At 35.8% G+C, this 25218-nt stretch overlaps 1 protein-coding gene across 12 annotated transcripts in view; it reads right to left on the reverse strand.

Moving 5' to 3' along the window:
• TRDN (triadin) overlaps positions 1–25218 on the reverse strand; it is a 244997-nt gene that overhangs the window by 170895 nt on the left and 48884 nt on the right. For 10 of the 12 annotated variants that reach the window (XM_074896244.1, XM_074896239.1, XM_074896237.1 and 7 more), the window contains 3 exons: positions 24272–24313; positions 17420–17557; positions 15530–15556 (listed from right to left, as the gene is read on the reverse strand). In XM_074896244.1, the coding sequence (XP_074752345.1) occupies positions 15530–15556; positions 17420–17557; positions 24272–24313 (207 nt within the window). The remainder of the gene's footprint in view (positions 1–15529; positions 15557–17419; positions 17558–24271; positions 24314–25218) is intronic. The other 2 variants (XM_074896240.1, XM_074896247.1) reach the window with 2 other exon arrangements.

The raw sequence follows: 25218 nt of genomic DNA on the forward strand, positions 1-25218 counted from the left end.
TATCAGATGCATTCTCATAATAAAAAATAAATAAGAACTTCAAATATTATAGCAGAGCCATGGTTTTATCATTTGCATATTCAGAATTATATCCAATAAAGTTCGATTTTATATATACACGCAGACAATATATATGGACAAAAATCATAACATTAAGTGATTTAAATAATTATCCTGTTTTTAATTGAGCAATACGGCTAATTTTAAAGTCAAGAATAGGTTTTACTGATCTGTAACAGCTATATAGTAATATGTGTTGGTTATGAATCAGAAAAAACATGCTTTTACTAAACATTTTTCTGTATGTATCTTGAGCTGTTTACCAGGATTAGTATTTTACGTTTTCCAAATTACCTTTGGATGGAAAAAAATGTTCATTTTATTATGTTTTCTAAATTTTTTAAAGCTCACATGCTGAATTGGTAGCTCTAACACACAATAAAACGTAGACTCAGTGCTGTATACAAATTATAGAGATAAAAGTTCCCAGGTTAGGGATTGTTGTCTTGGAGAATGATTCATTTTAATCACGCTGTATACCAAAGCACTGAGAACTGCCTTGTTAGAAGAGGAAGTGGTACAGCATTTACCTGCCCTTGCCATGCCATCTCTTTTGAACAAAATTCCTCACCTGTGACACTGATATGAAATTACTGATATATACCTTTGTCACTGATTTTTTCCTACTGTCCTTATTGTGCCCAAACCTGGATAATATTGAAACTGCAAAATGTTGAATTTGAGAAAAAAACAAACCAGAATTAAATCAAGTTGGATAGCACTGTTTGCATACAGTGGTAGAAATTTAAAGGCTGTTAATTATAGGTGTGCAATAAAGTCATTAAGACTATACAGAGTGCCAGGTTTATGGTATTGTGCACCCATTTCCTGCAGCAGGAAACTGATATAAAATACTGGATCAAATTCACCATTGACAAAAGCACAAGTAAATCTCACTTGACTCTATGGGAAATGCCTCCTTGTATTTTAGGGTTAGATTTGGTCTGAAGGGTCTAAATATCAATAACACTGACACCAAAATCAATCCAACAGAGAAAAAGTTAAGCATATTACATCTCAGCTTTAAAGAGCTACTTTAATGCCTATTGAAGACAACTGTATTCTTCCACTGATACCCTTAGTTATTTGCTCAGGTTGTAACAGGATACACATTGCCAAATAAATCCAGTAGAAAATGGTATTTTCCCTTCCAAGACTCTGATCTTTGCCTAGGTCCTTGAAAATAAATACAGAATGTTTTTATTGGATGGTATTTTCAATCTGAAATAATGATTGTGTCTGGTTTGCAAGAAACATAACTATTCTATGGCATCAGTCTACATTGTCTTCAGATAGAAGGAACATTATTTCACTGAGATAAAGGGTAACAAAGGCCAAAATACATATCACTGCTATCCACTAATGTATGGCAGCATAACTGAGCTAATTGTATGATGTCATTAAGCTAAAAGGACATTTTATTCAGTTTTCATCTTCTTTGCAGCCTGGGTATGTAGCTCATTTATCACAACCTCAAAGGCTGTGATTAGGGAGAAATCATGACATATTGATTTACTGTATTTCAGCTGAGCCTGGATTATTTTTCTTTCTGCAACTATGTGAGGATTATTTTTTCTATCAACTGAGAGAATCCAGTTTCTGGATTTTCAGACTTTTCCTGCCTGTTCTACTTAAAGGGATGCATAAACTCATTTAGGTGGCATAAGTGGTAAGAATGGTGCAAGACAAGAATGGCGAGAGGATTGCTCCTTGATTCCGAGCACATCTGAGTGGTTCTCCATGCTGCTGCTCCAGACTGGCTTCACATGCTGATTTAGTGCATTCAAAGAAAGCTGAGTCACTTCCTCTGCATTGCAACATACAGGGAGACATATCTTGCCCAGATCAAGAGGTCATCCTACACACAGAGATGAATATGGCCCACTAAGTGATAAATCACATTCTTCAGACAGAGTCATCTACACTGACACATATTTCTTGCTTGCCTTAAGATGCTTCAGCTCTGCTGGGTTCCCACCATCTATTATGTGTCTCACTACAGAAAATAGGCCTCTCTTTCTTGAAAAAATAAGTATAAACCTTTCTTATTTGAAAGAAATGTTTGAAAAATTACCGTGGTTTTAGGGAATTTCTTATTGCTAGTTTGATTGCAAAATATGTATGGAGCACAGACTGTAGGGCTGGCCATTCAAGTCAGCCTCACATTTTATCAGCAGTGAAGCTTGACACAAATACTTCAGTAAGGTGCAAAAAACCCACAACTTTCTAGACAGCTGCACTGACAATCTCATCTAACTTGCTGTTACTGTTAGGTTACCACACATCACAAAAAACCCTACACAAATTCCTTGAAGTGAAATACATCTTCATAATCCATAAGTGTGTATAGATATGCTTTTATATATTGAAAAGTATGCTATCATTAAATTCTCTTCACCAGCTCCCCATTATAGTTTGAATCATTATAAAAAATTGCAGTCTGGAACACATCAATTCTGATACATTACAGCCTAAATTTTCCCAGCACAAATAAATCTCATCTCAATATATGTTGATCTTGATCAGTTTACAAGATGGAAAATAGTGACTCTTTGCTATCTCCAAAATATTTAAAGTAAGGAAATACATTAGGTTATTGGAGTGTTTTTTTTTTTCTGTTCTTAGAGTTTTGATACTCTCTGCTTCATCTTTCATGACAAATAACTTTAATTTTCTAGTAATCACATCATATCTTATTGCTGAGTTGACAAAGTGGCTATAATATCATGGAAGACTTACATGGCCAGTTAAAAGCATGTAATTTATCTCTATCAGTGTGACACATTGTTAATAAATCCTAAATATTATGAATTCATGTTTAGAAAAATGACAGAATCAAGCAGCAGCAAGGATAATCTTTGTCACCACGGCAACCATCCCGATTCTTTATGAAATGACAGCACAGTTTATTAAATTATTGTAAGGGAGTATATATTTTAAAAGCTGTATTTCATTGTTTGTTTTCTTTGGTTATCAAGCAGACATGAAAAATTATCTTTCCCTTCATGTTTCTTGGGTTTTGAATGGATAAGTACTTTATTTCCTTAAATATGGATTCTGCTTGACACTGACTTCTCTAGATCTCAGGTCTTGTGCAGTTATACAGAACATGCAGGGTGATTATTATAAGTAACTCCAAAAAGGGAAGCTGGTAGTCCTCTCACTGACCATTTCAAGATGCTAAAAGGAGATATATTCGACTATATTGTTAGCAGGCCAATATATCTAGGTACTGTTGACCCAAAGCAGGCCCTCACAATGATCTGAGGAACAGTATTGCAGGCAGCTTTACTGAAAATCCTTGCTGAACATGCAGTTTGGGCACTTGCTTCCCCCACCCCTCAGTTAATTTTTGTTAACAGCGGTTCACAGTGTCTAATGACAGCTCCACACTGGCTGTGCACTACAAAGCACCAGATCCAGGAAGATCAGGGCGTGAGAAAGACAAAAAAATTACAGTCCCCAGAATCCATGTGGGCCAGTGGTGCAGCACTGTGCGGGAAGAGTACATTCCCTCATGGCAGAGCACGGGAGATTCTCCTGCTTCCTGAAACAGAGTTCTTCATCTGCTCTCATGTTTCTCATTTTGATTTTTTGTTATCTCCTTTTTTAACATGGTAAAATACACAGCATTATTCTTAGTTATTTTAATTGTATTGTATTATGATAGCACCTATGGGACTCAGCCCACATGAATCGTTTTAGGTAATGCATGGAGTTATAACTCCATGTTGTTGGTTGACAAGAAGCTCAACATGACTCAGCAATGTGTGCTTGCAGCCCAGAACGCTAACCATATCCTAGGCTGCATCACTCCCCACCAGGAGTACTGTGTTCAGCTCTGGGGCCCGCAGCTTATCCATGAAGGACATGGACCTGTTGGAGCAGGTCCAGAGAAGGGCCATGAAGATAATCAGAAGGCTGGAGCACCTCTTGTATTAGGACAGGCTGAGAAAGTCGGAGTTGTTCAGCCTGGAGAAGTAAAGGCTCCAGGGAGACCTTAGAGTGGCCTTCCAGTACCTAAAGGGGGCCTGCAAGAAAACTGGAGAGGGACTTTTTACAAGGGCACATCATAATAGGACAAGGGGCAATAGCTTTAAACCGAAAAGAGAGTAGATTTAGATTAGATGTAGGGAAGAAGTTCTTCCCTGTGAGGGTGGTGAGACACTGAACAGGTTGCCCAGGGAAGCTGTGGCTGTCCCCTCCCTGGCAGTGTTCAAGGCCAGGTTGTTTGGGGCTTGGAGCAGCCTGGGCTAGTGGAAGGTGTCCCTGCCCCTGGCAGGGGGGTTGGAACTAGATGATCTTTAAGCTCTCTTCCAGTCCAAATCATTCTATGATTCTGTGACAATATGATATGCCATCTCTGTAACAGAGGAGTTCAAATGTTAAGAGGGCTACATTTCTTCTCTTAGTGGGAAAGCACAGCCCAGCATCTTGCTTCATTGGAGGATAAAGTGGTGAGCAGCTATCTGGCATTGCTACAACAGCTCCTAGACCTCACCTTCTGCTGAGTTTCTATCTTATAGATGAAATATGCCTTAAAAAAATCAACAAACCAAATAAGAAATGATATGAGAGGCAAAGTGAGAAAAAGCAGGTTTATTGTCCTCATCTGAACACAAGAACATTTTACTCGGTAACCCAGAAATTTACCAAAAGAACTGGGAATTTAACTCCGATCCCTGACATTCAATATTATCCCCTCATGATTAAAGCCACCCTGTTTCTACTTAAATACTGTAGTGAGGATGGAACATAGGTTTAAAGTATCTACTGTTTTAAAGGTATAATTGGACAGATGGAATTTCACTTGAAATGATAACACATTGCTCTTTCTAAGCAAATTTCACTAGTTGGTCGTCTTTTTTGTAATCTCTTACAGGTAACACAGCAATATACAACTTCAGTGCTATGAAAATGAGTCCTATTCAAAGTCCTGGTGAACCAGAGGTTAACAATTTGCTTTTGAGCCCTTACAGCTATTGCCAGCAATTTAATGGGGCTATATCCTTGCTAGTTTATCAAGACTAATTGGTAGCAGGCAGCTGATTATCCTGAAGAGTTGGTAGAAATAGATACTGAGGGCAAGTCAAGAGTGAGTGGTGTTAAGAGCTTTAGAAGATGAGAGGGATGTCATTTCTAATGTGTTTCTAGATGTATTCTGTACGAAGAATTGCACTGAACTCTCTTACTGATGGTATCCTCAGGAGAAATTTGCAATTGTGCAACTGATGACTATTTTTAATCTAGATAGTACCAGCTGGTGAGGGTGACAGTTATCCTTGTGGGGCTAGGAAGAGAATGAGGAAGTTGTGCATTAGACCAACTTCCAGCTAACTACGAATACATCATAGAGCTGTACCCTAGAGGAAAAAAAAAAAAAAAACAAATTTTACAACAGGAAAAAAACACGGGGGAAAAAAAAAATTAATTGGGGAACTAAATTCGTGTATTGTGCCTATATCCAGGAACCAAAGACAGTGTAACAGAAAGCTTTAAGTACCAGCATTCAGTGTTGGAAAGTCTGAGTGACACATGTGACTAATTTTGGTGACCTCACTACTAGCTTGTTAGTAGCACAGTCTTATCCCCAGTGTTTTCGTAGATCTTACACTTTTTTGAGGACTCGTAGCAACTTCAGGTTTGAGTACAAAAAAACTTTTCCTGAAGTCATGTGTTGTAAGATCTTTCTTGAAAATGTGACAGGAGAAGAATTGCTTCTTACTGAAGAACATGGTGAACAGTTTGTGTGCTCATCCACTGCGTGACATACTAGACCACCAGTACCTATTAACAATGCTTTCATAATTGTTTATCCATCTCTTTGGAAACTACAACTACAATTTAGAGTGAGAATGAAGGTTTCTCTTTTATTTTCTTTTTTTCTTTCGTGTTTTGTAGAATTATACAGCATCTCTTTCAATTGCTCTATTAGACTACTTTCAACAGAGGTCACAGAAGACCATTTCTCATTCTTTTTGGTGCAAACCCTCTGCTCTGGTGTATATTTACCCAGAACAACCCCTTGTTCTAAACTGTAAATGTTGTGAAGAGATGTTGATCAGTCCTAAATCTATTTAGCAGAGCTCAGCTACTTCACCTCAGTTGCCTTTATTCCCTCCACTTGATACTTTGTTTAGCATCACTGAACAGTTATCAGAAATACATGACCCTCAGATATTTCTAGACAATTTACCTATCTTGAGTAGCAAACATGTAGGCTTTGTGTTCCTCCAAGAATACAGGGATTTAACATGGTTTCCAGATATATCTTAAGCCTTCTTTATAAAGCCAGAACAGGACAAAAATAAATAGATGAAATTCCAGTTCAACAGATATTCAATTGTTTCCACACTGTTGCAGTTTCACTGGTCTATAATAGAAATTCACAGTAGATGACCTGCTGACATCTGCATCATCATACTGAGGAATGCTTTCATTCCAGGGTGATGTTTTATCTTATTTTTATTTTTACAAGACTATACAGTGCAGATGTATAGCAAGGAAGGCATTTTCAGAACTGTGGCCATGATATTTTCATAACAGCAAAATATCCCAGCCTGTGTAAAGATTTTATTATAAGCCACTCTTTCATATAACTTTCTAAACTGAATTTGTTCCATTCCTTTTGTCATTATGTTAAAGGTATTTAAATATGTACATATTTTTCCATATTGCTATGTTTGAAATAACATTCCTTTTGCTATAGAATAAAATAGCTTTAGCAGTTAATGGTGAGTAGAAGTGTATTATATTACTATGCCAGTAATGACAGTTTTATCACAGAATCACTGATTGGTGTCATTGACCTTTCCTCTGATTTTTTATGTTCGGGCATTTTCGTGTATCTACCAGGGCTGCTTAAAATCTTAATTCCACAAACTCTTTCAATACAAAATTTTCTTTGATGAAAAGAGCAAAATATTTCTTTTTCCTGAAAAGCTGAGATGAGGGGAAAGTTTGATAGAAGTTCCCAAGGCTGAATTATTAGCTATAAACATGGGAGCTGTTACATAGTTCTTGTAAGATTTGTTTCTTTGACATAAATCCCAAAGTTGTACTATGTTCTCTACCAAAAAAAATAATAATAAAAAAAGACATGATTGTGGCTAATTTGAGATTGAAAGCCTCAGTTTACCAATGCAAATGGAACTTGAGACAGTGCACAAGCTTTTATTTTATTTTCTTTCTCTTTTCTTTTCTTTTCTTTTCTTTTCTTTTCTTTTCTTTTCTTTTCTTTTCTTTTCTTTTCTTTTCTTTTCTTTTCTTTTCTTTTCTTTTCTTTTCTTTTCTTTTCTTTTCTTTTCTTTTCTTTTCTTTTCTTTTCTTTTTTCTTTTCTTTTCTTTTTTTCTTCCCTCTCCTCTCCTCTCCTCTCCTCTCCTCTCCTCTCCTCTCCTCTCCTCTCCTCTCCTCTCCTCTCCTCTCCTCTCCTCTCCTCTCCTCTCCTCTCCTCTCCTCTCCTCTCCTCTCCTCTCCTCTCCTCTCCTCTCCTCTCCTCTCCTCTCCTCTTTTTGTAATTTTTAATATATTTTTTTCTTTTTCTTCTTTTTTTTTTTTTTCTTCCCCTTTTCTTTCTAAAGCCCAACTGATTATTTGTTTTCTACATCCTTCTGCTTCTGGTAAGGTTTCTATTTTCAGGAGAAAGGCAATATCTTAACAGGAAGGTTTTTAAGGAGAGCAGGGTACTTGCAATTATCTTTGACTAATTATCTTGTGAGCAGCACTGGCATCCTTCAGGAAGACCATATGCAGACTGTTTTATACGGAAGAATTTTAATGACTGGGCTTTTGAAGGAATTAAAATTGGAAGATATTAAAAGATCTTCAACCCTAAAGATCTTTTACATAAAATTAATTTTTATTCTAAGTACAAAAATATAAAATTGTTTTTTTCTATTCTGGACTGCAGTTCTGTACCTTGGTTCTGAAATGGAAAAGGAATTCTAATTGCACTTTGATTTAAAAAACCCAAAACCACCAAACAACAAACCACCAAACCTCCTAACCCAAACAAATCAGAGATAGAGCCATGTGATCAAAACCAGGCTTTCCTTTTCCTTCTGTGGAAAGTAAAATTGTATTGATATGCTTCTGTTCATGCATTCCAGCCTGCAAAGATGTTATTGGACCAGTTCTAAATTATGTTTTTCATAATCAGTTTTGTCAGTCTGCTTTTAATTGAATGTAATTTTATGCAGAAAAAATGCAGGGAAAACTTGTAGACCTCTAAGTAGAGCAAAATGATATATACAGTAATATATACAATCTTTAATCTTGATTAGCATCAAAAAAATCCTTTTCCATATAAATCTATTCAATAAGGGTTTTTTTTTTTGTGAAAGAAGGAAAAAATAGAAAAAAAGAAATCACAAGACTAACCACAGTTCCTCTGCTCAGCTTTAAAAAATGTCAACTCTGCAGATCCTACCTTAATATATTAGTCTGCAAATATATATTCTTATAAATTCAATCACTTCTAGATCTACTTTTTTTAGGAGTCTGTCATGCAGAATATAGATTCTGTTTCTGTGGGTCATGAGCATGGAACTCCACTTGCTGTATCCTCTCCTTGGCACAGCAGTAGCTGTGAGGGGATCTGATTTCACTCAGAAACACACAGGACCCCCAGCTTTGGTGCTGTTGATTTAACTGAGTTTTGGAAGACCCCCTCACTTCCCAGGTCAGGCATTTATTCTGTTTCAGGCACAGCAGGTTCCCAGCTAGTGGGGCATCTGCCTAATGCTTCCCTCTAAGGGAAGAGTGAGAACCTCTCCAGTGCTCCATTGCTGGGGCACAAATGAAGATTTCTAGGAGGGTAACACGGGCAGCTTTACTTAAGGTTTTCCCTGACTTAAAAGGATAACTTAAAGAGCTGCATACCTCTGTGCTGTTACACTTCTGGCCAGGATTCTTACTAGCCTTGTGACTGAAAGTTTTCTCTGTGTCTTTTAAAAGACAGCTGGTAAGTTTGGATTAAAATGTTTCAACTCAAGTTGAAACCCAATCACTATTCTTCAACAGGTAAAAGAACTATAATTAAACATCCCTGTTCCCTAGTGGTATATACTTTGTTTCATCTGGAAAATATGGAAAACAGTTTCTTTACATTATAAAATGCTATTCTATAGTGGATATGCCATTACTGTATTGGTCAGAGTAAGCAAACCAAGATGAGATTGTTAAAAGAACATTAATAACAGAAATGGATGCCACAAAAAATGCAAAATGCAAAAAATACATATTTGGAAAAGCAGTTTAACATCTGAGAATTGAATCAATCAATGATTTTCATCTTTTAACACAGGGTGTACTTTACACAAAGATATGCAAAACGCTTTGTAGTAAAGTGTAGCCTAGGGAGACAGTGAAAGCCTTTTAGAGAGATCTATAATAGCAACTCATACACAGAAAAGTGAACATTACCATAAGGCAACATAAAAGAAACTGAATTCAGTAGGCATTACCAGTACAAATAGATATATACTTTAGGGATGAATGGAACTGAATAAGTAATTTCTAAACCACACATATAACAACCATACCGGCAACTCGGTTTTCAGGTTATATCTAAGGTATTCTGAATTTCTTTTCTCTAGTCCATTTCCAATTTTTTGGTTGGAAACTCTTTTCTGAACATGAATATTACACCAAGAAAACCCACTTGCTTTCTTTATTTTTCTAGATTTGTTCCTGTAGAAGAAAAGGACTTCTAAATAATAAAAGACATGTACTAATTTCAGTATTTTGCCCAGAAATAAAGTTAGTTGCCAAGTTAACATTCTCAGATATTCTTCTGATATAAACTATGGTAATAACAAATTAGTGTTTTCATATAACTTGTAGTTCTTTTAAACTTTAGAAAACCCTTTTAATAAAAAAAATTAAATGTAAGAATCTTAATAAGCACCTGCTGGCATTTTAAACATCCTAAAGTACTCTGGTAGTCATCAGCTACCCTATAAGGGTACACTTCTTCCATAGGTCCTGTGTCATTTTGCCAGTCCCATGCTACATCTGAGACACCATGTGGTATCTAAGATGGCACTAGTCCTTTTGGTTTAATTCACCTGAATCCTGCACAATATATTTCTAGTGTATGAAAAGTTTGATGCTCAGTGATGAAGAGTTAAAAGTAAAGCTTCTTAATGTATACAGGACTTCTTTAAGATAACAGATGAGTGGAACTAACTGCTGTTTAAGTAATCATGTGGGAATTTGGGAAAGAAAAATGTTTTCTTCAAAATCTGTTATGAAACCTAACTGGTTCCAGCAACTTACTGCATGGGTGTTTTACTCTCTAATGTTAATGTTCATCCCTTCTGTATCCTTGTGTTCATAGAAAGCAGTAGATAGATTACAGCCATGCAAGAACTGTGTCCCTCTTGAATTCAGTGACACCAGGGCTCAGGGAGTCCCTGACTGGGGCAAATGTCTAGAGTAGGAAGAGTTGTTTTGGGAAATTATCACTATATTTTAACAGTTCTTGTATCCTTCCTGAGGCATCTGCACCGGTCACTCTTGGGCAGCAATAAGGACTTCTGTCCCATCCACTGAGTGAGCTGGACTTTTGTTCTGATCATATATAACAATTCTTATATACTTAATAGATAAAAGCAATCTGGCACACATCATAAATTGCAAAACTGAAATCTTAAGTATTTGTAAATATGTTTTTCTCTACCCTTCCTGAATATCCAAAACAGTTCCTTTAGTCATATACAGGCCATGACATCCAAACCACTTTCAAATTCAAATTAGCAAAGCCCTTACCAGCCTTCCCTAAGCAGGTTATTCCTACCTCTCCCCTTTCCCAGGAAAAGCTGTCATAAATATTTTCTTGATCACTCTTAAAAGGAGGCGTAGGAAATTATTTGGTCTGAGAACCTTCCTTTTTGGTAGTATTTTGTTTGTTGTTAGTGCAGATTAACACCCAGATCTGAACAAAAAAAATAGTTTGTGCTTAATAAATTCTGACTGTCTTAACCTTGGGGTGGAGAGGGGGTTAATGGGAATGAGTGTCTGGAGTCACGTCTGGAGGAATTACACCTTGACCAGAGCAGCTGAGGGTAAGTCAGTGTAACCAACTGTACCCTTAGAAGTTGCCATGTCTTTTAAGAAGAGCATGACGTGTATGTCTTCAGCATATTAATAACCAGCCTAATACTCAGGCAACAATATTCTAATTTGAACTGAAGACAGAAGGATAAGGTGCTTTGCCAAAAAGTTTATTTGTAATCAACAAAATTTATTGTAGCCTTTAACAGAAATTTCTCGTTTGTGGCCTCTTGTTTTAATCTATGATTTTTTTAACTGTTTTTTTTCTGAAAAAAATTTGTAACCAAGTAATAAGAATAGGATCATTTCATATAACTATTGTATATATCTTTCTATCTCATACATAGGCTAACTCACAGAAATTGAGAGATCCATCTCTACCTCAAGGAAATCAAGTTTCTTTTGACTGTTGGTATAATTTTATGCCAATAATGCATTGGCTGCTTTGAAAAAGAAAAAGATTCTACTTTAACATTCAAAATCCACTGCCACATGTGCACATCTTGTCAGGTGTACCCTGGCTGGCTAAATGAGGAGTCCATGTTAGGATTTTAAATTTTCAGTTACCCATATGTAAACTGGAGTGAAGTTCCAGAACAGTTTAATAATTACATTTTTAGCCATGGATGACAATGCTGAACTGTCTGCACTTGCTTATATTTTACAGATCATTATTTCCAATTTTGTGTACCAGGTTTCTCAAATTTTTTTCCAAACTCATAACTGATGCCAGTAATGTCCACCAAAAAATAATAAATATTCCTCTTTTTCTATAACAATAATTTCTAGTAAAAAGGACTAAAATATGAGAAAACATACAGCTGCCAAATAATTAAATTTGTCTCTAAAGGTTAAACTAACCCTGAAAAAATAAACAAGATTATCAGTCATAGCCATTGTTCTAGAAATAAATGAAGCCAAAACCATAACAAACCCAGGTGAAACAGTTATTAGACTTCTCGATATCTTTTGTGAAAATTCTCTGCAGTTTTAGCATGTAGAGAATATGCATTGTTAAAAGACTGAGAAGTCCTCTACAGAGTAATCTTTCACTACCTCCTGTTCACTAAAGAACACTTTTTCCCAGATAATATCAAATGTTCACTCTTTTCCAATTATTAAAGATAAATATTAGTGATAAGACTTGGACTGGCAAAAATAGTTGCAATAAAGATGACACTCAAGAGGCATTTTAATCCTTTCTAAAGGATTCCAAGAATTATATTCGTCCTTTTGCATGTACAAGCCTATTGTCATTACTTGTACTTTTATTATCATTGCTTTCAATTTACATCTCTGGGAAGGTGATCTTTGCTTTCTTTGAGTTCGTGATTATCATTACACTTTCCTCTTTCTTCATTCTCACAGTATCTTTACCACTCACCTCGATTTTTTTCTGATATGTAACTGTATTTTGGTACCAGCTATCTTATTTTTTCAGTCACTATATTCCAGTATAAATTAAATTTTTTGCTAACATTTTAGCATTCATAAAATCTGCTAATCAACAAAGCAAAAGGCTGAAAGCTTGTCCGTACACCAAAAATAGGTATGGAGATTTCTCAAAAACTCTCAGCCTGTTCATGAATACCACAGAAACTGTGGGTTAGATCCAACACAAATACTTAGAAAAAAAGGCACAGCAACCATACTGCACATTTCCAGAGTGAAATTTGAGAGGGGTTTCCTGTAAATATGTACAAAAAGTCAAACTGTTCATCTTCTGGAGGCATTAGTAGTGTAATGCACCATCTCACTGGGTCATTTTTTTGTTTAGGATGTTCAAAAGCCACAAGCATAAGAAACACCTAAAGAAAGATCATTCACAAAGCTTTAGATAACAGTGCTGCACAGAGTTGAAGGGACTTTGAAGCAGAAATGGTCCCTTATATAAAAACAGAGAATACCCCATAACCTAAAAATTTGGTTCTGATTTTGTGGATCTAATTACTAACATTTTGATACCCAAGAAGTCTCCAAATTAACTCGTATAGCTGGTCCTCCTTTGTGTCTAGCCTTACAGCAGCCACGTGAGAAATGCACAGATGCAATGTTTTGTTTCATTTTGGAAAGCTTTTTCTCTGGAGCTCTTATTTCTGGACCATAGACATGACAGCAGACATTAGTTAGGCAAAGCTACTCAAAGAGATCTGCACGTTATGCTCAGAGGAACAGATTGTGATGTTTGTGAGAGTGCTACATGCACGAGCTCATCTGAGCCCTTGCCTCACCTCCCAGGGCTTTTCCTTCTGTGCTCATGAGCTTTAGCCCTGGGAGTGAATTTCACTGCGCCTAAGCAGAAAAGCTGTTGACTAGACTTTATCACAGAGCTCTCAGAAAACTTCTGTATAGGGTTAGACCCCAGCAATTCAGCTCCTTGATGTTTACACAGTTTTAAGAGAAGTCTGCAGAGACAGCTCTGAGGAGCTCACAGCTGCCTGTCCTGAGCAGACATGCGCAATACTCTGCACTGGCATTTCTAGGGGACTGGTGGCATCAGGGCACATATGTTGTATTTCTGTAGCACAGAAGAAAGCCGTATCCTAGCTGCCAGGATGAAATGGAGACCTCTAGTCATCTGGAGATGATAACAAGTTATTTGAGGATGTTGCTATGTGAAAGTTTACAGCTATACCCAGGAAGGGCCTTAGACCACTTTCTTCATCAGTCCTAGTCAGGAAACAGCTTCTTGCAGGGAGACAGGAATGCCTTATTCCTCTGAAAGATGGAGGCAGAGATCTTGAGCATACATCTGGGAAGTGGAAAAGTCCACTCAAAAGCTACTTTACTGCCCAGGCAGATGAAGCGTGTTTGAGTCTGGGCCTTTTCACATCTGTGTGGCTGAGTTATCCTGTAAGATACCAGCTCCAGAGGAATCACCAGCTCCTTGTCTATTTCCTTCACACCAAAAATAGAATACTTTCTCAGGCATTTATCTCCAGAGCAGGGTTGTGAGGTTTGAATACTGAGGAAAACATTTCAGTCTGGCAGTTAGATAGTCTGCTCCTTGAATGGAGGACTTCTAGATACAAACAATCATCTCATCACTTCCAACTGACCAATTTAAGCGGCTTCCAACTTATTTTGACAGCTTCTCTGAATTCTATTTCTACAGCCTAATGTCCCAATGTAAATTGTAAGATATGAGCATGTCACTGATTTCCAAAGAAGGAGACATTGCAATGCTGAGCATGGTGTTGTCCATCATGTTTTTATGGATTAAGCCTTCCCAGCAGTGAAGTATCTCCACAGTACTCCCATCCTGGTCACCTACATTGGCCTGTGGTGAGTACCCGGCAACCCTGCCAACAACGTGCTAGAACTTCAGACTCTGCACTCACTGTAAAATTAACAATGCATTTCTTTCTTTGGGAGAATAGACGGGGCAGTGCTGAACCTTTTGCAATTCTTACTGATGGAGTAAAGAGATGTAATGTTTTCCTACACTGTCTATACATTTTCTCCAGTCCTAACATGGAGTGTCCACAGAAAGATGAATGGTCTTGATCTTCAAGACTATTAATACCTTGGATGCCCTATTGAGATTGACAAAACATGTCATTAAATAGAAGCCTGATACAGTTCCAGTTAACTTCAGAGAAAACTGCACTGTAATCTCAGAACCAACTGGGGTGATAGGTTCTTCATTATGGGCATTTACCTACAGAGAATTCGATGAAACCGAATTCAGACTGCATAGGTTTGGTTATACATCTTGTTATTACCAAGCTGTGCTCAATTTAGAGAAAAAAAGGCAACCTACTTTTGAAAAGCTTTATATCCCATCATCAATATCTCAAGCCTTCTAATATATTTTAATTTTGATTTAATAGAAGTTGAATTTAAGTTTTATTTTTCATCATAACAATTTTAATATTTGAAAATATTTATATTATAAATCCTACTGGCTACACTTGTCTGCTTTAAAAATTCAATGATTAAGTAATTTTTTTCAGAAGAGTCAGAAATAGTCCTTATTCTAGGGTTCTGTGTTGGCACAAGGTAAAATATTTTTACAACACCTCACCATTTTTTATCAATAAATATTCTTTCTATATTATTATTTCTAAATATTATTACTATCCAGGCATACACATAACTCATATTGGCATTAATAAGAGTCCCACATGCAGGGCAAGGGCACAAATAATATTTCTGTAATTCTATTCGGTTTTAATGAACATTTTTCAGATATTCTGGATAATAATGAAACACTCAAGAATTCTCACAAAGCAACAAACAGTACAGCAACTACTATATCTTGAATTTCTTATTTAATGAGTTTGTTAAAGCACAATTTACAAGATTAGTAGACTGATGTAACTAATGACAGAATCTATATCTCAGATATACTAGATAATTCTTAAAACAGTTGCAAAATATTTTTTCTCTATAGAAAGGCAACTGACCAACCTTTTTTCAGGGAAGGTTCCACTTCACCTAAACCAGGAGAAAAGAACAAACATCAGAGAAGGGATATCATAATAAAAAAGAGTTTTTCTCAAGTTGGCTAATTTTAATTAAAAAAAAAAAATCTATTCTTTATATGCTAAATAGCAAGCACTCTATTCTGAGATTCTGGATTTTTCATAATGTATCTTTCTTACCATAGAGGTTTTCCTGGGTCTGGGTTAGACAAATTCAATGTGCAGTAGTAACCAAGGAAACATCCAAATCTGTGTTTGTGCTTCTGAATATTAACCTGTGACTACAATTTAAAATTTGCTTGATTTTATGTATGTTTCCATGTTTTGAGGAAAGGCCCAGCAGTTACATTTTATCTCCAAATGATATAAAGTATATTCAGGTTAGCAAGGTTGTAAATCTAGCAGTGCTTCCAGTGAAATCCAAGGCAAAAAATACTCAATTTCAGTGCAACTATGAGCACCTGATTGCTGCAGTGTGTTATCTCACCTCCTTGTAGGACATGAAATTTAGAGGAGTTAGCCTGAATGACTGTCGTGAGTATGCAGCCTCATCTGCACTAACTGGAGTGCAGAGTGTGCAGGGAGTTCACATGCACATACTTTTTATGATTTAGCACAGTAAGTTGCCTACTGCCTTTTCACACTCCTGGTAGATATTGATGAAGTTTCACTTGGGCCAAAGGCTGGTAGGACTGAGGTTTCCCAACACTTAGTGATCATTCAGATCTTGAATTTTTGTATGTCAGGTATTTTATGACCTTTCCTACTTGCATTAACACTTGCACACTCAAGTATTTGACAGTTTGCTGGTGCTTTGGGAGCTCTGAAGTGATAAAAATGAACACTGTTCAAATTTTAGCAAGCTCTCCATGTTTCACCTTTTCTGTTTCTCAACCATACGAGAGACTGGCTTTCTGATAGTTGTAAATCATATCTCAGAATAGGATGCTCAGTTCACAGACTCACATGTAACAGCATATCTATCAGTGATAATAGAAAAAACTCATGCACACTTTTAAAAGGTAGAAACTTTATAATATCTCAAGTTTATGAACAAACAGGTAGAATTCAGTTTCAGTACATGTTGCTTTTTAATTATATTCTGATCTAGCCAAATGGAATATAAAATAAACTACCGTGAAATGAAGTTGTCACTCCTACACTCATCGCTTGTCAAAATGACCAATATGATGTGACATGATGATCCACTACTGCTCTGCTCATATCAAGGAACTACTTTTTTTATAACAGAAGGATAGTAATTTCAAAACTTGAAATGTTATCAGTTTATTTTCCTTTATCATATTATTTCATATTAAGAATGTTACTATAATGGCAGAACCGTAATTTCTAGTAAATGGAATTATTTGCAATATGCCACTGAAATTCCCCTTAGTTCAGCCAAAATGCTATTTTTTCTTTCTTCTTTTTTGTTTCAATATATTGTCCTGTCATCAATACATAAAATAAAAAAGTTCTAAGTTTCTGGGTCTATCTTGTATATTTACCGGGCTTCTTTAGATTCTTGCTGATTAAAAGAAAATAGCTATTGCCATTCTCTGAAGCAATACCCTGATGCATATTTTGGTTGTAGCTTTGAAGTCTTGTATAAATTAGTTCTCTTTACTTCAAGATGTACTAATGGTAATATTTAATTCTGACAGCTTTTCTGTAATGGTACATTAAACATGAGATGAAAGCTAACAAAGAGACCAATTTACTGATTGGAATAGCCAGTAGAAGCTTTATTAGCAACAACGTTCACTTTTCATTTTGTTTGACCTTTTTGTCTGTGAGGTTAAAAGCTGAGTAAGCCAACATAATGCATCTAAAACAGCAGTTAGAGCAGTTACAGAAGTCTTTACATTACAAATACCTTCATCACTGTCATCATCATCACTCCATACGATGTCAGACAGTAAAGAAATAAAGCCATAAAGCCAATCAGTGGATTCTTCCAATGTCTCATGAATGATTCTCAGTGGTTCTGTGCTGAGCTTGTTAACAGATCTTCCTGAGTGCAGAGTTTAAAACAAAAGTGATTTGAAAAAAAAAAAAATACTCCTTCAGCGATTAAAGTTAATCTTCATTTTATACAGGACTAATTATACTACCTCCTTCAACAGAAACAAAGATTGTGAATGTTAATTTTTGTTATTCAAAGGTTTGAGGACACATCTCCTTCCTGTGCAAGTCTGGCATAAACTGCATCCTACCGTACTTGTTCACAGAGTCATTATAGATCCAGTGGATAATTTGGTCTGATACTGCACTCCAAGTTCTGGCTCTTCTGAGGCTTGGTTGGGCAATGTATAAATATAGATTTGTTTCTACCAAATATTCATATTTATAGATAATCTCTTCCTTTGAGCCCATTTTTTTTTTCTCTGGCTCAGGTCCTCTGCCTATTGATGCCTGATTAAGATTCATTGCTGTCTGTGTCCCACTCCTCCTGTCACAGCTCCTCTTGAGTGCCCTCCTTTACAGAATTTCTGGCTGAGGAAATTGCTGAGCCCTGGCTTAACCACATGCAGGTCCTATCATTGCCATGGCGTACATGTAATGAATGGGAAGAAGAAAGCTGTGCATACTAAGGCCAAAATAAGCCTGAGTCCAGAATGAAGGGGAATGTAAATCCAAATTGTGACAGAGACAGATACTTTCAAACATGTACTCCTATGTATCTCATTCTTCTCTTAAAACTTTTCTAGTTTCTTTCACATACGCTTGTGCACATCTGCATACTTAACTAGTTCTGGTCTTACTGCTCCTGTAGGCAAGTAATCTAGCAAACAAGGAAGTTGTGCACTTAAATGTGCTTCAGCTTCCTGGGACCTCTAAGGGACATGAGGTCCCTGCTCCTCACTGTATCCCCACCTAGGGAGAGGAAGTATCAATGGGTAATACAAGTACACACTTAAAAGCTTTTCCAGTTGTGATTTCACCAGATTTCTCCCTACCCTCTTTATGCTGGTATAGTAGTTCAGAGAACCTTTCTGGCCTCTGACAGAATATTTCTTCTGAATTTTCTGTCCAGTAAAATTTACTTTCTTGAAATCTGTACCAAATACTGCTTAGGAAGAGGGACAACTGTCATTCAGTCTATGTTACTGTACTTAAAATGGTGGACTGAATGATTGCCCTGTGTGTGTGAAGTTTTTGCACAAATGTAGACAATTGAAGGTAGACCGCAAATATGATTTGAGTTGTTGGCTTAGTCTTGTTCCTAGGAATTTTAATAGACATATGTACACTGAATTTAAGAGTATAAAGATGGGAACCATATCTCTGTTTATCACTATTTTTCTCTATGCAAATATTTTAATAGGAAGTTAAACACAAGTCTCTTCAGAACTACTTCTGTGTGCAGTGTTCTGAGTCACAAACCAAATCTTAGCAGTAATCAGAAACAGTCTCACACAGACTTGCAGGTTACAGACAGGCAAAGTGCAGGTTTGAAGCAATTTCTCTGATGGCAGAAGTGTGAACAGTTATTTTCTAAAAGTGCTGTAATGAAATATACAAGTAACTTTATATAAAATATAATTGTATCACTGAATAATTCCTTTTATTTCTAATTAATTGATCTGAAACAGAAAAGACCAGGATTATTTTCTATTATTTTACATCTGTTTACTAACGATGTAGACCAAAGGAATATTTTGGTTAATGTTTTTTCGAAGATTGCATTAGATAGATATATGCTACTGAACAATCAAGCACATCAAATAAATTAATTGTGTGCCATGATGAAATGACATAATTGCAAAGAAATATGCATGATTTCTTCATTTAATGTATTATTGTGTGCACTATTCAGAAAGACTGAACAATATAACAGGGAATATTTAAGGTATTTATTTATTTACATTGGTCTCATGCATTGCGATGTAAAGATTTTATTTTTTCAATTGATTTGTCACAAATGCTCTTCTGAAGTGTTTACCAGGAGAATTAATATCTATATTTAGGCTATTTAAAAATAAATCTGCAACCTGACCCCTGATGTCATTTGCACTTTATTCTAACCTAGAGGTGCTAAGAAGTCCAAGCTGACTAATGGAATGGACATGGCCAGAGGGGTCTTAGCATAAGTGAGGTTTTGATTCACAATCAGGGATGGTTTAACTTTGGACAGCTGGCTTGATTTCCACTCTGGATATCCTTTTCCTACTGGTTGGTTAGGGATGGCTCAGTTGCTTTTACAGCCACAGGCTTTTCAGCTTCAGGGACTACAGCTGTAAACTAAACAAGAATTGGTGTCAATTTATTTTAATATACTGTTCTATCAACTTGCAGTTCAAGAACTGCTTCACAGGTAGCAGAGCTGTCCCCCCAGGCAGGCAAGAGAAATGCTCAGAGAAGGGCAAGATCAAGAGCAGAGGAAATTATTTCAACCACCCCAAGGCAAGCCATCTTTGCTGATGAATCAGACCCCTCAACATCATATCCTGGTCTTTAATTCGTAACATCTTCATAGCAAACTATGAAAAGGGATTAGAAATTTTAAGTGTCCAAAGGCGAAATTCTCCAATCATGCCTACACTAACAGACCCATGTTTAAAATCTTGTTTAACATAGAAAGTTTAGAAAAATCATTTTGTGGCTGTGTAGAGGACACTTTAGTGGTATTTTCGAAATTAAGATTTGTATACAAACAGATACTGTGAGATCCACTTGCAGTCTTGATGCAAGTGCCACAGACCTGGGAAGTTGTCTCCCTGTGCATAGATCTTCTGATTAACTTCTGCTGTATCTCCTACATTTTAAAAAAATAGTGGTAACAGTATCGATGTGTCCTAAAATGTTTAAGAACAGCACACTGGGTAATGCTGAAGTGAAAATTACTACTGATCAAATCCATGCTTTTAGCTCTCCCCACAACTTTTACAATAGCAGGTTCTTTCCCTAGTAGAACAAAACACATAAGAAACAATGGAAATGAAGCAATTCAGGGGGTAACAAGTAGAGAGAAAAATGTCATTTATCTCACACATATGCAAAGAAAGATAACCATATCCAGAGGATTTTCATACTCTTGCTTCAAGAGTGAAGCTGAGAGAATGCAGATTTTCATAACAAACTTTGAGCTTGATATTTTGATGCAATATAGATTTTTTTTTTCCTATTTACAGATGTCCAGTAAAAGGTACAGTATGATGAATTTTTTTAGAATACTCTTGGATTCAACACATTCAGATTGAATTAGCTGTCCTTTGTCCAGCTTTTCATTTCTTAGCAGACCTTAGAACACAAATTATTTTAAAACTAAGCTCACAATATACATCTCTTGAAAGCATATGTTATGTAGTATGTAATATCTAATTTGTACCTAATATACAAGTATAAAATGTAATGAATATATGATATATCATATAGCATTTATTGTGCTGGATGTAGAAGGAGAAGGATCTTGAATTTAAACTGCAAAGAGTCTTTATAAATACAGAATATTTCTCAGATAGAGACAGTCTGTGAAGTTCTACGTTTTTTTGAATTTGTAAAGAGAGACTGAGCCAATTGTTCCTCTGAGATAACGTAGTAGAAAAATACTAGATGTCTGTCAAAGGAGGAAGGGGGAGAAAGGAAGTGAATGGTTACTCAGCAGGTTAAGATCAGGGAAGAAGCATGCAATTAATATTGAAGAATTTTGTTGACAGTATGTAATTTCATTTAGTCACAGCTTAGATTCAGATTGTCCTATCTAGCCAAATGTACCTGAAAGCCAGATGTTGAATCCCTGGTGGTTTCTAGACTCCCTCAAAAGCCAAAGCAGAAAGACATATTGTGACCTTCAGAAGGCAAGTCTCTTGCTTTCCTCTGCATATTTTTTAGGGTTATATGAATAAATTTCCAAAGATGCCCATCTTTTTCCATTGACTAGGAAGGAAAGAAAGCCTGAAATATTAGTGTGGACATGACACCTTATCTTCATATGACTGAGGTATGTGACATGGATCCTATTAGTGGTGGTGTTTTATATTTAAAACCTTCTTGTCATTGTACACTTTGGCTAAGCACTTAGATTTGTAACTTTACATTCATAATTAACTCCAGGTCAATATGACTATTCACCTCAATAAATTACTTGCATTCCAAAACAACACTGATACCACCAACAATGCTTTGCTATAACATTTTGTCATGGTCTTTTATTGCTTGGTAAAGTATAACAGATGTTTTTCAGTTCAGTCAAAGTTCAGATCTACTTGTGCTTATACTTTCACTGCTATGAGAATAATTAACAGCTTTGCCTTTTTTTTTTTTTTTTTTTTTTTTTTTCTATTAGTGCAGACTTCAAAATTTTAATTCTAAAGTCTCTGGAAAGTGCTGAAAATTGAGAGTTAAAGCTGACAGAAAAAGAATCCCAGTCAAATTGAAGGACTTTGTATACTACCTTTCAGCAGAATCTAATTGTAGTAAAGCAGCTGAATTTGGTTGGAGAATGTCTGTTACCTGTGACCTTGTAGATATCTGTAAGAAGCTTTGAAAGCTTGTTTGGATTTTCTTTATTAAACATATGCAAACTTGTTTAACAAAATCTTCAATAAATAATTTAATATGTAATGTAGGTATTAAATACTTCTGAGAACTTCCAGTGTATTTTAAAACTGTCTTTCATGATCATTACATCAAAATTAAACTGCTACAATTCTTTGTATCTCTACAACATTACTGGTACAGAAACAGTAATTGGATTCAAAATGTAAGAACATGAATTCTGATCAACTAATTTCTTCAGTTTTGAAGTCTCCTTGGCTCACAATTTTAACTCTGATTGATTTAAAAATAGAATTCAAACATTTAATGGTAATTAATAACTCACATTTGACACAACTCTATGAAATCAACCAATGACAGATTTCCAAAGTCCTTCAATCAGTGTTAGGTGCATTCTTGGGACAGAATATAATTTCCATAAAGTGACAAAGTCACTTCAGCTTCAGTAAAACTGTGGTATTTTTCAAACAGAAGAAACCTTTTTTTCATCAGGACTAATAATGGGTCCTTTAACAGTGGTTTTTGGAAATAGGAATTGGTTAAACACATGGTATGATTTGTTATAGCATCTCAAGCAAATCTGGTTATGTTTCATGGTCTGCATAATTTATTCCTGTGAAGTGCACAACAAAAAGTGACTAATTGATTTATCTGTGCAAATCACTTCAGTTGTTATTCCAGTCTTAATAATTCTGCCAAGAATGTAGTCTCCTATCAATCTTTTTTGCTTGTCAAGTAGTTAAATATATATTCAGAGTTCAACCTACTTTAAAGGGTTTTTTTAATGAATTGAAGTGAATTACTTAATAATTGTTAGATTTTCATCAATTACATATTTTGACTCCAGTGAATTGAGTGCAATTAAATTACAAATGAAGGCAATTATCTGGTGTAAAGATTGATCTATGAGATATAATCTAATTCATTGATACTGACAAGGTACAGCTGATGAAGACAGAGAATTTGTCATGTTTGATGAAATACAAACGCCTAACACTAGTTTGTGATAATAAAACATATCCTAGTTATACTAAAACATTATTTTATAAATGTAGAGATCTGTATTTTAATTTGAAAGTTTATATATTTTTGTTTGTTATTAATAATAGTATTTTACTCTGTGGTTTTCTGTAGAGTAGAATCTAACAAATAAAACTCAATACAGACATAAATCTTTACTGATATTCCAGTTTATCAGAATAGGTGTGCTTAGGTCTTTTCTTCCTATTCCATAGACTTGTCATGCTTACAGCACTAAGCTTTGAGACAAACTGTGGTGGGTATCATTGAATTCTAAGTATAAAAATAATAATTTAATTTTGAATTACAAATATATTGAATAAAAAGTATAAAAACAATGCCAAAGAAGACTCAGACTCAACATTACCCAGTAATTTCCATTTTATAGGTACTTAAATTGTAAATATGAAGATTACAGTCTGCAGTATAAAGTTTCTCTGTCTCTTTCTAATATCAGCCTTAGATGATTATACTGAAGTCATGTCCATAGATAAAACCTCACCTGAAAGTGGACAAATGCATTTTACCCAAAATGAGAACAAAGTAGTTAGAAATTTAGAAAGCCAAATTTAGAAAGCTAAATTTAGTAGCCAAAATTTAGAAAGACATTCACAAAGTGACATGAAGTGGAAAGTAATTTCAGGTACTTTTGATATAGCCATACACATAGACAGGAATGTAGATTTAGGATGGGCTTTACATGTAATTTATATGACTTGATTTGATATCAGCTGAATGATTTGATGGATCAGACCCTAGTTAGGTGATGTTTTCTGAAACATGTAGGTATTTTATCTAAAATAATCTGAAGTTTTGTTTTTTCTCATTCTAAGGATTCTATTCTTGGATTAAGAATACAGATGTTAACTTCAGATTAAAAGGCAGTGTTGTTGAATAATTGTACAGCAGCATTTTTAAAGGGCATTTATGAGGGTAAAATGAGTATCTTTCATCTTGCCACCATTTCCTGGGAATCTCCTGGCTGAGGGCATCTCTTAGCTGGCAGATCTATTTCAAGCAAGGTGTGGAAATGAGGAGGAAGCTATTTCAATGAACGTTGCAGCTCCGGCCAGCCAGAGTTGGGGTTAGCAGAGAAGCAGTGCTGTGGCATCCTGGCACACTGCTCGTGCCCATGCTTTGCTATCACCACCCAGCAGACCACGGGCACACACATATAGTCAGAACACTGCAGGCAGAACGTCTTTACCAGGTGGTAAACAGGGATCATCACAATGTTGTGAATAGGTGGCTATAGCGGATGGCAACAGGATGAACCCCAGAAAGGCCAATGAAAAAAAGGAAGAAACACCATTAGTAATAATGTAATCCTCAGCTGTTGCTTGACTAAAGGAAGCAGCTAAGGGCTGAAGTGAGGAGTTATTTGAACATTGTGGGGCTGCTGTTATGAAGCAGAACTTGTAGTTCATTAAAAAGAAAAACAATACATTGTAGATGTGAGATAATACAGTACGAATCAGAGCAATGTAAAAACATGGTTAAGTAAGGCACAGCTATTTTCACAAGTTACAAACATATTCTATTGCCGAAAAGAATATATTACATGTAGTTGATTCTAGTTGAATTATTTAGATTTCTTCAACAGCAAATAACCAATGAATTACATTACTGCACTTGTTACTGAAATGAATTACAGGCTTTGTTTGTTTAAAATTAGAAATTTCACAGACACAATTATGGGCTGGAAATTTGGTTTGTGTTTTGTATCCCATGAAGTGTATTCAAGCGTGCAAGACATTTCTCTTCTTAGATCCTTCCCTATTCAATGAGTCAGTTTCTGAAAGTTTGTATTTTCAACTTCATGACCTCACAAAGTTTGATCTATCACAATTTATCATCTTGTATATGCTAAACCATTTGGGATGAACGCAGTACTTGCAGCACTGCAGTACTTCATAGACTGTCATTCTTTCCAGTATAAACTCATTTTCTAGGGGTTTATGTCAGCTGTGAGATTTGCTGCAGAGTGAAAAATGGGAAATAAGATGCCATCTGGACAGCTCTTCTTTAAACTGATACGGGGTTTAAATCCCTTTAATTGTTTTTATTATGGAAAACAGTGAAAAAAATTGGTTTGTAGGTTTGGGGTATATTAATGGAAGTTCCACATAACTGAACTAAGAATTTCATTAAGAA

This window comes from Athene noctua, chromosome 1 (assembly GCF_965140245.1).
Source record: "Athene noctua chromosome 1, bAthNoc1.hap1.1, whole genome shotgun sequence".
Taxonomy (NCBI): Eukaryota; Metazoa; Chordata; class Aves; order Strigiformes; family Strigidae; genus Athene; species Athene noctua.